The sequence below is a fragment of the Muntiacus reevesi genome, chromosome 11, assembly GCF_963930625.1.
Source record: "Muntiacus reevesi chromosome 11, mMunRee1.1, whole genome shotgun sequence".
NCBI classification, from domain to species: Eukaryota; Metazoa; Chordata; class Mammalia; order Artiodactyla; family Cervidae; genus Muntiacus; species Muntiacus reevesi.
The window spans coordinates 12,355,604-12,370,247 of NC_089259.1; the positions used below are offsets into that span (position 1 = coordinate 12,355,604).

Genomic DNA, 14,644 nt, shown 5'->3' on the forward strand with positions numbered 1-14,644 from the left:
TCTCAGGGGGCAAACGCAGCTTAAAACTCACAGCGCCACCTGGAGCTGTAACCCCGTAGCTGGGCAGAGTCGGGACGGCGTGGGTCGGGGGCACCCTCCAATCCCCTGTTCTGTGATCAGCTCAGGAGCCACTGACATCCTGGCTGCGTCCTGGCGGGTGCTGGCTGTGTGCAGACATTCAGGGACGTTCGGGGCCGAAGCTGTTGATACAACATATGCACGCGTGCGTGGTCACTTGTGCCCAACTTTGTGGCGCTGTGGACTGTAGTCCGCCAGCCTCCGCTGTCCACAGGGCTTCCCAGGCAAGAATACTGGGGTGGGTTGCCATTTCCTACTCCAGGGGATCTTCCCGGCCCAGGGATTGGACCCTCCTCCCCCATCTACTACATTGGCAGGAGAATTCTTTAGCACTGGGTCACCTGTGACCTGATAAAAGTCATGACATGATAAAGACAGCTGGATTTTCAGAGTGGGAAGAGACAATCCTACGGGATCATCAGGTCAAACACTAAGACTCAAGGAGCTTTAAGATCTTTCCTAAAGTCACCTGCCTAACTTATGATCAAGCTGGGACTAGAATCAGGATCTCCTGGTGCCTGGTTGAAAGTTTTTTCACTGTTTTTGAGATCTAAGATGAGGTTGATGCCATTTTCTATCATACAGGTACAAAGCAAATTTGCATGATGGTTCTAACCTTCCCAATCAGCAGGTTAAAACAATAACAGTGCTATAATACTACTTCTACAAAATGCTCAACTAATGTACACTCTGTGTATTTCATTAGAACAAAGTCAGATGAGATCATGGCTTGCCTCAAAATCCAACGTTGAGAATGAGTTTTAGGTTAACAGGCTCCACTGCAATTTCCAATCTTCAGTTTCGTCTACCATCTCTGATCAACAACCAACACTTGTACTGAGGTGCTTACAAGAATCATGTCTGAAAGGGGTACAGTGAGGTGGGAAAAGAGAACGGCAGATGGACTCTGTCTTTGGTTAGCCTAAAATCGTGCTAGAGGTAAAAACCAACCCCCCAGAACCTGATTCTTAGAAAATCATCGCATGCTCAAGTGGACAGTATCAACAAGCGCCACAGAAGGGAGGAGAGAGGGTGGTGGTTATGTGTAGAAAAGACAGGAAAAGTGCATGGAGGAGGTGTGATAGGAGCTTCGGTTCTTATCGGACAAGAGACAGGGGGGAGGTCCAAGTGTGGAGGTGAGCAAGAGGGTTGCACTAGAGGCAAAGACTTCCTTTTCTAACCATGATGTAGCATTTCTATTTGGTGTGATGCCAGCATGCTTCCTTACCCCCACCTGCAAACTATAAATTCATATTTATAACATCCCCCTCTGATCATTTTCAGCTTTCATAAACACGCATCACACAAAGAAAGTGAACTGTCTGAGAAGCCAAGAGTCTTGGTTTCTAAGCTACCCACAGATTGCTAACTGGTGGGGGCCCAAGAGGTCTGCTCTCAGAACCTCAGTCTCCTCTTTTCTAAAACGAGAAGTTTTTGGCCGACAAGTGTCTGAAGTCTCCTCCAGGTCTGACACTCAACAGTTTCTACTTTTCTGTTCTGCTCATTAATATTTATGGCATGTACTCTTTATTTTTTTAACTTTATTTTTTTATTGGGGTAGAGCCAGTTGGGGGCTTCCCGAGTAGCTCAGTTAGTAAAGAATCTGCCTGCAACGCAGGAGAGACCCCGGTTTGACTCCTGAGTTGGGAAGATCCCCTGGAGAAGGGATAGGCTACCCACTCCAGTATTCTTGGGCTTCCCTGGTGGCTCAGCTGGTAAAGATTCCACCTGCAAATGTGGGAAACCTGGGTTTGATTTCTGGGTTGGAAAGATCCCCTGGAGGAGGGCATGGCAACCCACTCCAGTATTCTTGCCTAGAGAATCCCAGGGACAGAGGAGCCTGGGGGGTCGCCAAGAGTCAGACACAACTGTGCGAATAAGCAGGTACACAGAGCCAATCGGCAATGTTGTGACAGTTTCAGCTAAAAGGGAAGGGACTCAGCCATATGTACACACGTATCCATTCTCCCCCACACTCCCCTCCCACCCCGGCTGCCACATAGCATGGAGCAGAGTTCTCCTGCATTACAGGCGGATTCTTCACCACTGAGTGACCAGGGAAGCCCTCCACAATGGCACGTCTTCTTAGTATCACTAAGCCTTTCTCCATCACCATCTGTTTCCTGTTTGCCTTTGCCCCACCTTCCTCCCTTCCCCGTCTCCTCTCTCACTGAGAAGTGTGCTGGGAAAGTCCCAGAGTGGCATGATCACGGAGTGTTTAAATTTTCATCAGATGTGTGTGTGTGTTGTAACAAGGCATGCACAATTGATCATCTTGGCATGCATATTAATAATTGAGGGCCGTAGAACATGCTTCCTCAACTTTATAAACAGTTTCTCTCTGAGCTTTGAAATGACAAGCTTTGCTCGTAACTGAGAAACTGAACGCAGGCAGGCCTATGGGGAGTTCCCTCTGAGGTATTAATGTTTAAAAAGCAAAGAAGATCAAAACCTGCAAGTCTCTCAGTTGGGAAACCAGGAGGAGTTTCTGCCCAATGGGCAGGTTAAGAGATGACATAAAGATGAGAAAAGGATGATGTGAGAATAAAATGACATAAGGATGAGATGATTCACCTGTACTGAATTGCTTTTTCCCCTTTCTTTATATCTAGCAAATAAGAATCTATCCAGCTGGCCTTGAAAAGAAGGGAAGACCCAGGGGCCCCAGCAGAATAAAGGCGGTTCTCATCTAAACATCTCTGAAAACTGCACATTCATGGTCAGAGGTGGAAAATGATCCAAAATAGGAGTGGATGCTGTACTCCCCAGACTCTTGGTTGGGTTTAGCTGCCACCCTTTGACACTCTACACCAGGGCCCAGATGGAAACAATGCCCATTGGATTATAGTTACTTAGCCCACCCTGGGGTGAAGGCCAGAGATAGGAAGAAAGTCAGAACTTAAATAAATGTTGGCAGAACTGAATACCAACAAAGCTAGAAGGTAACTGCTGGCCTCTGATGCAGACCTTGAAATAAATCACAACTTTACATTATTATTCATGGCTCTTGATTTTTTTCCCCTTTGAGCAAATGCTATTTGTTCAAATATGAAAACAAGGACAAATGTGATCAGCAGAGCAAAGAGATACATGCATTCAACCCAGCTTAATGGACTGACATTCTATGGAATTTCCCCTTCCCTGTTCAACTAAATCTATATAGGCATCCACACTTTTACTGCACTTGGCCTTTGTAATGTACCTGAATTTTCCTGGAAGTTGTTAGGTGGACCCCGCCTTCAATGCCAAGCCAACTCCACTTACCGTAATAAGTTAGCTCAGCAATAGACCTGCTTCCAAACTACCTATGAACAACTCCCCTGCGATTTGGCTTTCTAATGGAGAGGCTCCCATGGAATGCTAGGACAACTGTGGGGATCTTTTAAGTGGGAGGAAGACACTGCCAAATAACCAGAATTTTTCCAGCCACTTTGCAGAGTGAAAGCTGAGATGTCATTGCTGAATCTTAGTGCTTTACAACCTTCATCTAATTCTAAAGGAGAAAGCCAAATGTGATTCTTGAGGTGTCTGCCAGGAATATTAAGGCCGATAAATGGGGGGTTTGACTGGTTCTGCTTTTGGAAAATTTGACAAGTATGAAGACTACTGTGGATTTCAGTAGCTATTACCTTAGAGGCAGCTCTATGGATACCAAACTCAGCCTGAAGCCAGCTGGGGAAGCAGAAAATGTGGTGGAGACAGACAAACATTAACTCCACCAGATCTGAAACGAGATCTATTTCAAAATTCAAAGGAGGAGGACATGTACACATACCTACCATGTTAGCCAGGTTACTGCTAACATTTTCATGACAGATTTCATGTTAGAATTGGGATCCCTTTTGCATCTGGGGAATTGTCATCTTTGTAAAAGCACATAGAAATGACTGGAAAATTCTGGTTGTTCAGTGAGCTGTGCAATGTTCTTGTTCTATCTCAGAGGTTTAACTCCAGCTGAGGCTCACACTGAAAGGATCTGCCATCTTCAAGTCACCCTCAAGGGTCCTGGCTATCGAGGATTCACTCGAAGGCCTCTCGGGCCTTCTGGCTGGGGCGTGGAGCGCTTGGACAGCCCTGGGGGCCGTCAAGTTCACCTGGGCTTTTCACCATCTCTGTTGGCTGCTGAAATACTTCCAGGATCAAATTACAGGGTTAAGGAGGAATCTCTCAAATAGTGACAGGGAGATGGGGAACGCACAGGCTGTCTGACAGTGACAAGTGGGAAATGTCAATGTGAACTTTGGTGTTTATTTTGCTGCCTCAACTCTCCTTATATCCTCTGTGACCAAGTCTGGTAAAATATAGCAATCTCCATCAAAAGCATAGCTGGCGAGCTCTTTATTTAATTTGTTTGATTACACATGCAAGGTGCAAACTCTACAGACAGGACTAACACTGATGACAGACTCTTCTAGGAGGTTCCTGGGAACGTCAGTTCACTGTTTCAGGCTTCCTTCCTTCCAATGTTCTCATTCATTCACTCACTCACTCTCACTCACTCACTCACTCACCCATGGAATATTTCTTGCATATTTCCACATCCCAGGCACCTGATATAGATCGGTGACTGAGAGACACATGTCTTTTCCTTTTTGACGCTTATAATAATAATCATAACCAGACAATTTGTTAAATTATACCCATTTGGATGGGCTTCCCAGGTGGTGCTAGTGGTAAAGAACCCAACTGCCAACACAGGAGACATCAGAGATGCAGGCTCCATCGCTGGGTCAGGAAGATTCCCCTGGAGGAGGGCATGGCAACCCACTCCGGTCTTCTTGCCTGGTGAATCCCATGGACAGCGGAGCCTGGCAGGCTACAGTCCATGGGGTCGCAAAGAGTCAGACACGACTGAAGTGACTTAACATGCACCCATTTGGATAAGTGCTTTGAGGGACTGATGAAATATGAATGGCGAGCCTGTTAGGAGAGGGGAGAGCAGGAAGGCCTCTCTGATAGGATGGCCTTAGAGTCAGGACTGAAAGGATGTGAAGGATTCAAGATTGCAGACTGCAAGGACGAGAACATCAGACAGAGGGAACGGATGTGTAGAGGCTCAGAGATGGGAGGCAGCTTTCATGGGCTCAGCAGGAAAAAGACCAATGGAGATGACGCCTCGTGAGTCGAGCGAAAGCTGACGCAGAAGAGGCAAGCACAGTGAGTTTGAGGCTTGGGAAGATGAATGTTATTTTAAGTGCAGTGGGAATCTACTCAAGGGATTTCAGTGGAGAAGATGTGCTCTGAATTATGTCAGATGATGTGTGAAAAATAGATTGAGCTGGAGTAAGGTGGAAAGGGAAGAATCACACATGGCAGAAACTGCAAAATGTCTGCCTGTAGCCATTCTCCCCTCCTTCCTTACTTGAACTCCAGTTTTATTCTGGAGAGCAATAGGTCCAGTCAAGAGTCTATTTCCCATTTCCCTTGCATAAATAGCTTGGCACGGCTACATGTAATAATTCTGCACAACAAGACATAAGTGGAAGCCTGTTGGGGACTTTTTGGCAAGTTCTGCTTTTCTGCTTTAAAGGTGCAGCCCTTTTCTCCTCTCCTTTTTCTTCTGCGATTCCAGCTTGTAAAAAAAGAAGTGATGGCAGGAGCAACAGCAGCCCTCTTATATAAGAAAACTAATAACGTCACAGAAACCCCAGGTTTGGTGGTCTTCAACTACCGGACCAGTGCCAACAAATCTGGGTTTCACTGTGCATAAAACGAAAACTCTCCATTTGTTAAGATCAAGTTTGATCGGGGGTTTCTCTTACTCCCAGGTGGACACCATCATCATTCAGGCAGCCTGCACTTGAACGGCTACAGTGAAAATGAAGAAAAGTGAGCCAGTTTGGATGTTGAAACAATGGGATTTCCTGATCGTCTAGATGGACATTGGTGGTGGGGGATGGTGGGTGTGAAAAGTACTCAACAGGATCTGAATCTGAGAATTAGTAAAATGGGAAGGAAAAACCCAAAGAGGGGCAGGTTTGAAGATTAAAAGCAAGAATTGAACTTTTGATATTGTACAGGTGAGGTGCCTAAGCAGTGTCTATGATAGAGATCTCCATTCCTATGATTTCCATGAGACGGGATCTTCCTCCAAAACCCCTGGCTGTGCTCTGGTCCTTCATTCTCTCCTTTTCAGGGAGGGAGAAAGTAAACCCGCCTTCCTCGACAGAATACAGTGGACCCTTGACTAACACGGGTTTGAGCTGCGCGGGTCCACTCACATATACCCTACTACAATACTGCATCATCCATGCTCGGATCCAGAACCCCTGACAGGGAGGGCCGGCTGTAGGGCTACACTCGGATTTTTCATCACACAGAGGCTCTGCACCCCGAACCCTGGTACATCACTCGAGGGTCACCTGTGCTCATTCTCATCAGCTTCTTCACATGCAATGTGGCACATACAGATACAGGCTCCGCGGGAAGAAGCCTGTGGCCGGAAGCTCGACCCCCAGGTCAGCATCAGGAAGCCCACCACGGCTGCAGACCTCGGTCCTATGATCCAGTTCAGCCTCGATCAGGAGTAGCAAGCTGGGGTTGGTATCCCCACCCCCTCGCTGTCTGTCTCTCAATGGTCTCACACCTCAGCCCGCTTCTACGTGTGTAAGGTTGGACATGTCCTGTTCACTCAGCCACATGATCGCATGCTTGTTTTTAACAGGGGCTTCTTGCAAAAGATACTGCCAGAAAAAACGAAAGCCCTCCCCTATTCTAACGCCTTCCTATATTCCTTGTGAGAGTCAAGGATCGAATCTCCCCTACCCAGTGGGACAGTAAACTGCACAGGAATGAGGATTTATTTAAAACTGATGCTAGTAAGCAAAGGGTAATTGGTGATCATTCTACTATGCGAGTAGCTGGCTTCTTGCCACAACTTTGCAGAAACTGTATTATTAGAATTGGTGTGGCCTTTCCCACTCTCTGCTAGCAGTCCACCCTACTCCTCCGCCACCTACTAAATCCATTCTCTGTTTCTCTTCTTTACAGGGTGGTCTGAGTGTCAGTGTTTTAATCCTAGCTCTAGTACCCCAAACTTCAGAACTGCCGGGCATACACAGTCGGGTAAAAGGTCCTTGCTCACCATCAGGGGATCTAGGGAAGGTGGTCTGACGGTGACCTCTATGAGATATACCAGTTCTGTGGTTCCTATAAAGACAGGTGTCCTAGGTTGGTGTCATGCTGGATATCTGGTCACTTATCAGTTTACGTTTGGGAGTTATTTGACGCTGCAGCAAAAATGGTCTTTTGACAACAAAGTCAAATAAAACGCATTTACAGCGAGGCTTCTGATTTTTCTTCCCCTTTTCTCTTTCCATCCTATCGGACACATTATTGCTGGAGTTTATAATGATGAAAGAGGTGGTGGGTATTTTGGCATAGTGTATCACTGCAAATAGTACTTAAGCTCAGAATGAGTATGTAAATTGCATGTGTCGCCGGCCCATGTGGGACCTTGCACCTGGTGTGGAATGGAGCGTGGCATTGTCACAGTGTTCAGTGGCTTTTACCAGGCGAGGGCACATAAGCAGCTGTGATGCACACGGCCACAGATGCAGACAGAGCGCCCATAAAAAAAAAAAAAAAAAAATCTGTCCTTTTTTGAATAGAGCCCTGGGTAATTACCCTAACGACTATTCTGTGAGAAAGCCCTTTTACACCCTTTCATCAATTTAGGATCCAGACGGGAACAATCACCGGCATTAAGCGGTGAAGGCAATTTGCTTTTTCAACGAAGAAAGGACCAAAAAAAAAGAAAATAATAGCGCGGAAAGCTCTCTGCTCCTGAGTCGCCCATGTTCACAGCCAAGGCTCACCTCACATAAAAAGGATGCTCAGAAGGAGTCTGTCTGACCTTCCTCCTAAGCAGAGCCCAAGGATAACGAGTGACGCTGTGTTCTGGGGCCGCTTCTGTCACTGCAGGGAGGCCGTGGGGTCTGTGTGCCCAGCCCACGGGGGAGGGTGGCTGCCCTGCAGAGGGTCCAGCAGGCATGGGAGCATCTGTCCACTCCGCCCTGGGGCCCGGATGGGGTGTTCTGCGGAAAAGCTACAGAAACGTTGCTCACCTTGAGAAGTAAGCTCTCAGGGCGGGGTCCGTGTTCCTCCAAGATGCCACAGAACATGAAACTGGCTATGAGGTTTGGCCATTCAGTATGAAGTAAGATGGGAAACTATGGGACTACTTACCCCCAAATGGAAAAAAAAAATGAGTACGTAAGAAAAGGCAACATCACAACAAAGAGAGATGGCCCCCAAAAGTCCTACTTACATTGAGTGAGGATCCCGGTTAAGGCGTTTTTGAAATTCTCCTTGGCCTCCTCCATCTCCTGCTCATGGGTGGCCTTCTCATTCATCAGCCGGCGCACGTGGCTGTTGGCCGACTGCACCATGGAGTAGAAGTGGTTTGCGGAGCGCCGGTTCACCTCTCCTCGCTCGATCCAGGACAGCAGCACTGTGATGGCCTCCGAAAACTTGCCATCGTCTGCAAATGAAAAACCGCCAAGCTCAAATCACGCCAAGGCAAGGTCTTGGTTTTCACTTTGGTTCCTCTCCAAAGGCATAGCAAGGTCCATCCTGTGTATATGTGTGTGCTAGTTGCTCAGTCATGTCCGACTCTTTGAGACCCCATGGACTGTAGCCTGCCAGGCTCCTCTGTCCACGGAATTCTCCAGGCCAGAATACTGCAGTGGGCTGCCATTCCCTTCTCCAGGGGATCTTCCCAACCAGGGATCTAAGCCGGGTCTCCCGCGTTGCAGGCAGCTTCTTCACCAAGTGAGCCAACAATGGTCACAACCGGACCTTGTGAGTTTTCCTGCAACTAAGGGCTCCATCATCACTTAGCTTCTCTTTCCTCATCTAACTGCATGGCACTGCAAAGCCACCCAAGAAACAAAGAGTGGTTCACCCTCTCACTACCAACGTGGTGAGCTCAGTTTTAGAAGATCTCTTCTGGGGATCCTTTGAAATATGACACAACTGCATTCTTCCACCAAACCCAGATTTCTCTTTCTCAAGACTGGCTCAAAAAACTGTTACCTGTTTGGCCTCCAGTTCATTTCCTTATTCTTTTATTGGTAATGGCATACAGAAATACCAGTTTTCTGACATAGAATCTGCTGAGTTATGGTCAGGATGTGGATGACGGGTGAAATTACTTTTAAAAGCAATCATGATGTAAGATATTGTTCCCAAGGTAGTAGTGGCAATAGGTCAATTCTTGTTCTGCTGCAGTTCAAAACCAATTTCACTTTAGGTTTACTATAACATATTTGATTATGGTGAAAACTAGACTATTTCCATCCTTTCAACAAAAGAGGACCTGTTCCTGGGGGTGTGGGGTAAGTGTGTGTGTTGGGGAAGGCTGCTAGAAATCCATTTGAATTTGATTTAGGAGTATGGGGGTGGGGTAGGGGACAGGAGGTTCCCCCTGTAAGTAAGTGATAAAGTTCATTTCAAAAGAAAGCAAATAGACTTGCCTGTTTGCAAACAGTTACTGGAGCAGATCTCTGTTGTACGGCTTAGAGGTGGGAAAAAAGCAAGTTTGGAGGTGATTAATTGGAACCGGAAGTTGTATGTCAGTTATTACAACATAAATCAATCCTACTGCTGAAAGCGCTGGGCTTGTTTCCTAAACTTGAAAAGTCTTTCATTTTTGCATTTTTCTACCCTCTAAAAACATAATTTATGAAAAATATCCTAGAAGTGAACACAACATTATAAATTAATTATACTTCAATAAGAATTTTTGTAAAAATAAAGAAAACAAAAATATCCTACATTTTCCAAGTAAGAGTAGAGTCTGGATTCTAAAAATCAGGAGGAAAACTAAGACTAAAAGGTTCAGATACTTACTCATTTATTTGACAAATACAGAGCGGCTACTATGCTCCTTCCACTAGAGGAACACCAGAGATATCCTTATGTACTGTGTATGTGTGTGTATTATTGTTTATATATTATGTATTGCTAATATATACATACACACACATCCATATTCACACACACACATACATACACACACACACACTCCAGATGAACAGATAGAGGGTGATTCATATTTAGTAAAGGAATCTTATTTTATTTTACTACCCAATGTTTTCTAATCAACCACTGTTAGTATTTCACACCCCATATGAAGCCTGCATTTGCAGAGGGCTTTCTGAGTTTTGCAGAGCACTATGGAAAAGCCCTTAATCCCTTTTCTCCCAGGCATCCCCTCCCAGACCGGGGCATGACTTCACCGCTGCGGCTGCTGCCTGCCCCGGAACTGTGTGCACTGCATGCAGGTAGGCTAGCCCGACCCGTGCCCGTGGGGTGGGTTCTGGCTTCCCCAGGCTGGAAATCGCGCTGCCGATGCGCCACCACCTCCATTCCTCCCCCACCCAGGGGGTGCCCGTCTGGGCTTGGGGCCGCAGCTTTATTCCTGAGCAAACCTGCCCGCGGGGCCCTTACGCTTTGATATGAGGAGATAACTGGCCTGAGCAAGGCCCATGGGACAGCCTGCGCAGGAAGGACTCAAGTTTCCTTGCCAATTTCAACCTGTCACTGAGCGAGCGTGTGTACGTGTTCAGTGTCACGGCTGGCCCACACAGTTTTGTTAACTCTGGGATTTCAGCCTGAGTTCAACCCTCAGTGAACTCCAGCTGCATGACTTGCTTATCTCATTTCATGGACTGGAGCGGGCTTGTACAGGGAAGAGTCCATCACACAAGTTAACGCCGTGTTCAGCCCGAGGAGAGGCCCATAATTTAGCATGATGCTTGTGGGAGCCCCACTGCGACACTTAGAGTCAGAATAAACTCCGCCTCCCTCGCACACTCTGCCTCTCTCCCTGCCTATGTATGTTAGGAGAATGGGCCTCTGAAAAGACAGCAGAAATCTACCTAACGCTTTTAAGAAATCCTTTCTACCCCCCCACCCTTCTTAAAAGATAACAACAACAGAAAAGGGAACTCTTGACCTCATGGACCATTTTTCCCCCTTTGCTGTGACTTTTTCATCTCTGTGTAACACAAAGAAAAGTCTTAAACGTTTTTGTTATGGGGCTTCCAAGGGAGAGAGACAGAGAGAACATGAACAAACAATGGAGTCCCATCTTCCTTTCACCCATGAATAGGCATGGTTTTTCTTCTCTTGCATGTGATCACACAGATCATAAATACCCTAACTTACTGTCAGGAAGAACACACTTAAATTTTAAAAACAGATGTTTGCTCAACTGATCTAAAAGCCAAATTTTATTGTTCTTCACTCTTAGACCCAAGCCTAAGTTCGCCAGCAGATTATAGTTAATACATACTTTTCAGAAAGAGAGAGAGCAATTTTAGGATTAAGCAATTAAAAATACACAATGAAAAAGCAGTGAAAAAGCAAGTAGGCAAGAGACTTGCTAATATCATAACAAATAATAGTAGGCAGAATTCCATTTTCTCAATACATATGAATAAAATAAAATACACCTTATATATTGTATATATCATATACCTATGTACATATGGCTTTGTACGTAGTTTTGAAAGCTTCCAGTTTCATCATTTCTGGCAGGCTCATGGATGACTGATGCACTACATTTAAATTAACCATGAAAACATTAGTTAACATGTGATTGGTTAGACAATATTTGTTTCCATGCAAGAAGTGAATTTATATTAATTAAGACTAAGTCGGCAGCTCCCTCTGAAAGGCTACATGAGTGTGTTGGGAGTGGTCATTTTCAATATCCAGATGAAAATTCAATTCTGCCTTCAGGGGAAAGATCACTAAGAAAACAGAAAACAATATAAACTAATTTAAGCAGGACATAGATTGCAGCGCTATTAAAGCTATTCATGTGGAAAGAAATTAACACGGCTCATAAAAATCACATCCAAGATGCAATTAGAAAAATTCCAAATACTTTTTGTGAACATGCTTGGGCTTAACTCTGAACATTAGTGCCCTTTAGAAAACAGAATGGGCAAACACATCTTCTTCACACTAAGAACCGGGAAAGTTTGCATATTATGGAGTGACTATGGACCACCTGGTCTTCCCTAGTGGATAAGACGGTAAAGAATCTGCCTGCAATGCACAAGACCTGGGTTCAATCCCTGGGTCAGGAAGATCCCCTGGAGAGGGGAATGGCAACCCACTCCAGTGTTCTTGCTTGGAGAATCCCACGACAGAGGAGCCTGGAGGGCTACTGCCCACGGGGTTGCAAAGAGTCGGACACAACTGAGCGACTTTCACTTTCACATGGACCACCTATTTGCTTACTAAAAATTCCCCAATGTTTCCTAATCAAGGACCTTGCAATGTCACACCTGGGTTACTACAATCATTTGTTCCACGGCCTCCCTTGATTGGCATTTCCCCTTTCAATCCATTCGCTGTTCCTTTGTCATGCTCCTCTTTGTTAACACAGTACTGACCAGATATATATTAATATCTCTTTTGTCACCTGAACAGTATTGACTGGAGACTTATCAATACGTTTTCAGACAGTGATACAATGAACGCCACCAGGTGAAGTTGTTAGAGCTTAACATTGATCAAGGGTTCATTATACAAATTATGATTGTCATTATCTTTCATATTTTCCTCCATTAGGTTTCTGTTCCAGCTTTGTGTATGTTGTAAATGTAAAATTTTCAAAAATGATGCATTGCGAAACTTTGAGTGAAAAAGAATTTTTCAGTGAATCTTATGCAGATACTTTCTGATTGTCCGAGTGACATACATACTAGTGTTTCAGAAGATGCCAGTTCTTCAGAATATAGTTCTGATTCAGACAATGTGAATATTAGAACAACAAAAAGACAAAAAACCTTAGTGATTGATTCTGACACAGAAAGTGAAAATGAAACTCTCAGTGCCAGAATGTGCCCTTTGCTTCTACAGAAGCTTCTTCAATCTAGAAGACGTTTCATGAAAATTAGAAGACTTTACACAGGTGTGCCAGGTGTAACTATTGCATATAATAACCCACAACATGTTAATAAAATAACAGAATTATTCTTTGGCTGGTCAAAATAGAAATAGCCAGCCTCAGATGCTAACTTCTGCAAAACCCCCCCGGTTAATAATGGGTTAAGCACCCTGCCCTTGCCTCCCTAATTCTGCATGTGCTGTGCACGCCTCCTAGGCTCCCTGGAGATCCTGGTCGACCCAGCTAACTGGTCTGCTTGCCCTAAGAGTCAGCCTAAGTGCCTTTCACAAAGGAAGCTTTTCCATAACCCTAACATGAATCAAGGGTCCCTTTGCTATGTTCTCACAATTCCTTACATATCCTGCTATTAAAACATTAGTCATTCTGTACAGAAATTGTTGGTTCATGTACCAACTGGCCCTCCAAGCTCTGAGGGGTCAAGATGAGAAGAAAATTTCCAAGACGGCTTTCAACCTTCTGTTCACTCTGAGTTTTCCCCTGTGTAGTTTATTTCACTACACTCTATGTCTAATAGATTTGCAGTGCATTAGTACTGTGAATTTACAGCAAGTCCAATGGTCAAGAGCTGATAATAAACATTTTAATTTCATGTTGAAGAGTATTTTCATGTTGTCCACAGAGATAAATGTTCTCATAGCACTGAGGCTGGCTGGCCCTTTTATCCTTCAGGCCTCTGAGGTTATTTCCATTAGCAATAAAAGTTAAGACTGATCTCAGAAAATTACACAGAAGTCTTCCATTGTAAGTTAACCAGCTTATCCAATGACTTAAAAATCTTTTTTGAGTTTTTTTTTTTTTAATTCTAGAAAAGTAATAACCTTTGCATTTAACTTAGTATTTAGCTTTTTAATTCTGCGAAGGGAATGATTTAACTTTGTGAGGACTAAAGAATATTATAATGATGGTCACACTTCAGTGTCGCTACCTGAATCCATACCCATTTCATTTTATTTCTAGTTACTTCAGAATTTGTCAACCTCTCTCCCTATCCCTCTTTCTCATGTTTATTCAGCACGAGGCAGACAGTAGGCATTTTAAAAATTGTATATGGGATACATGCACGCATTCTAAGTTGCTCCAGTCATGTCCGACTCTTTGTGACCCTATGGACTGTAGCCCACCAGGCTCCTCTGTCCATGGGATTCTCCAGGCAAGAATACTGGAGTGGGTTGCCATGTCCTCCTCAAGGTGATCTTTTGGAACCAGGGACCAGCTATGTTTCCTGCACTGGCAGGTGGGTTCTTTACCACCAGCGCCACCTGGGAAGCTCACATAGGGGATACATCTTTCCTGTTCAAAGACCATAAGCATGAGCCTTACTTGGGGGCTTGCTGAAAACGCAGTATCAACCTTACTCAGAACTCCTGACTCAGAATCTGTATCCTCATCCAAGTGTTTCATATGCACATTGACACTGGAGAAGACCTGGAAGAAATCGCTCAATTAAAGCCAGGAAAACTGGTTAGGAGCCTATCTAACTTAAAAAGATCATGAAAACCGGAAATGGAAAGGGGCATCTGAGAGAGTGGAGAATACTGAAAGGCTTTCACGTGATTCTCGTGAGATTTGTGAATCTCTGTCCGCAAACCCTCTACTCCCATTCAAAGAACAGCGGCTTAAACATCAGTCATCCTTATG

At 44.9% G+C, this 14,644-nt stretch overlaps 1 protein-coding gene across 4 annotated transcripts in view; it reads right to left on the reverse strand.

Moving 5' to 3' along the window:
• The window catches only part of ENOX1 (ecto-NOX disulfide-thiol exchanger 1), a 281,652-nt gene that overhangs the window by 150,915 nt on the left and 116,093 nt on the right, over nt 1–14,644 (reverse strand). For all 4 annotated transcript variants that reach the window (XM_065902210.1, XM_065902209.1, XM_065902212.1 and 1 more), the window contains exon 7: nt 8,348–8,560. In XM_065902210.1, the coding sequence (XP_065758282.1) occupies nt 8,348–8,560 (213 nt within the window). The remainder of the gene's footprint in view (nt 1–8,347; nt 8,561–14,644) is intronic.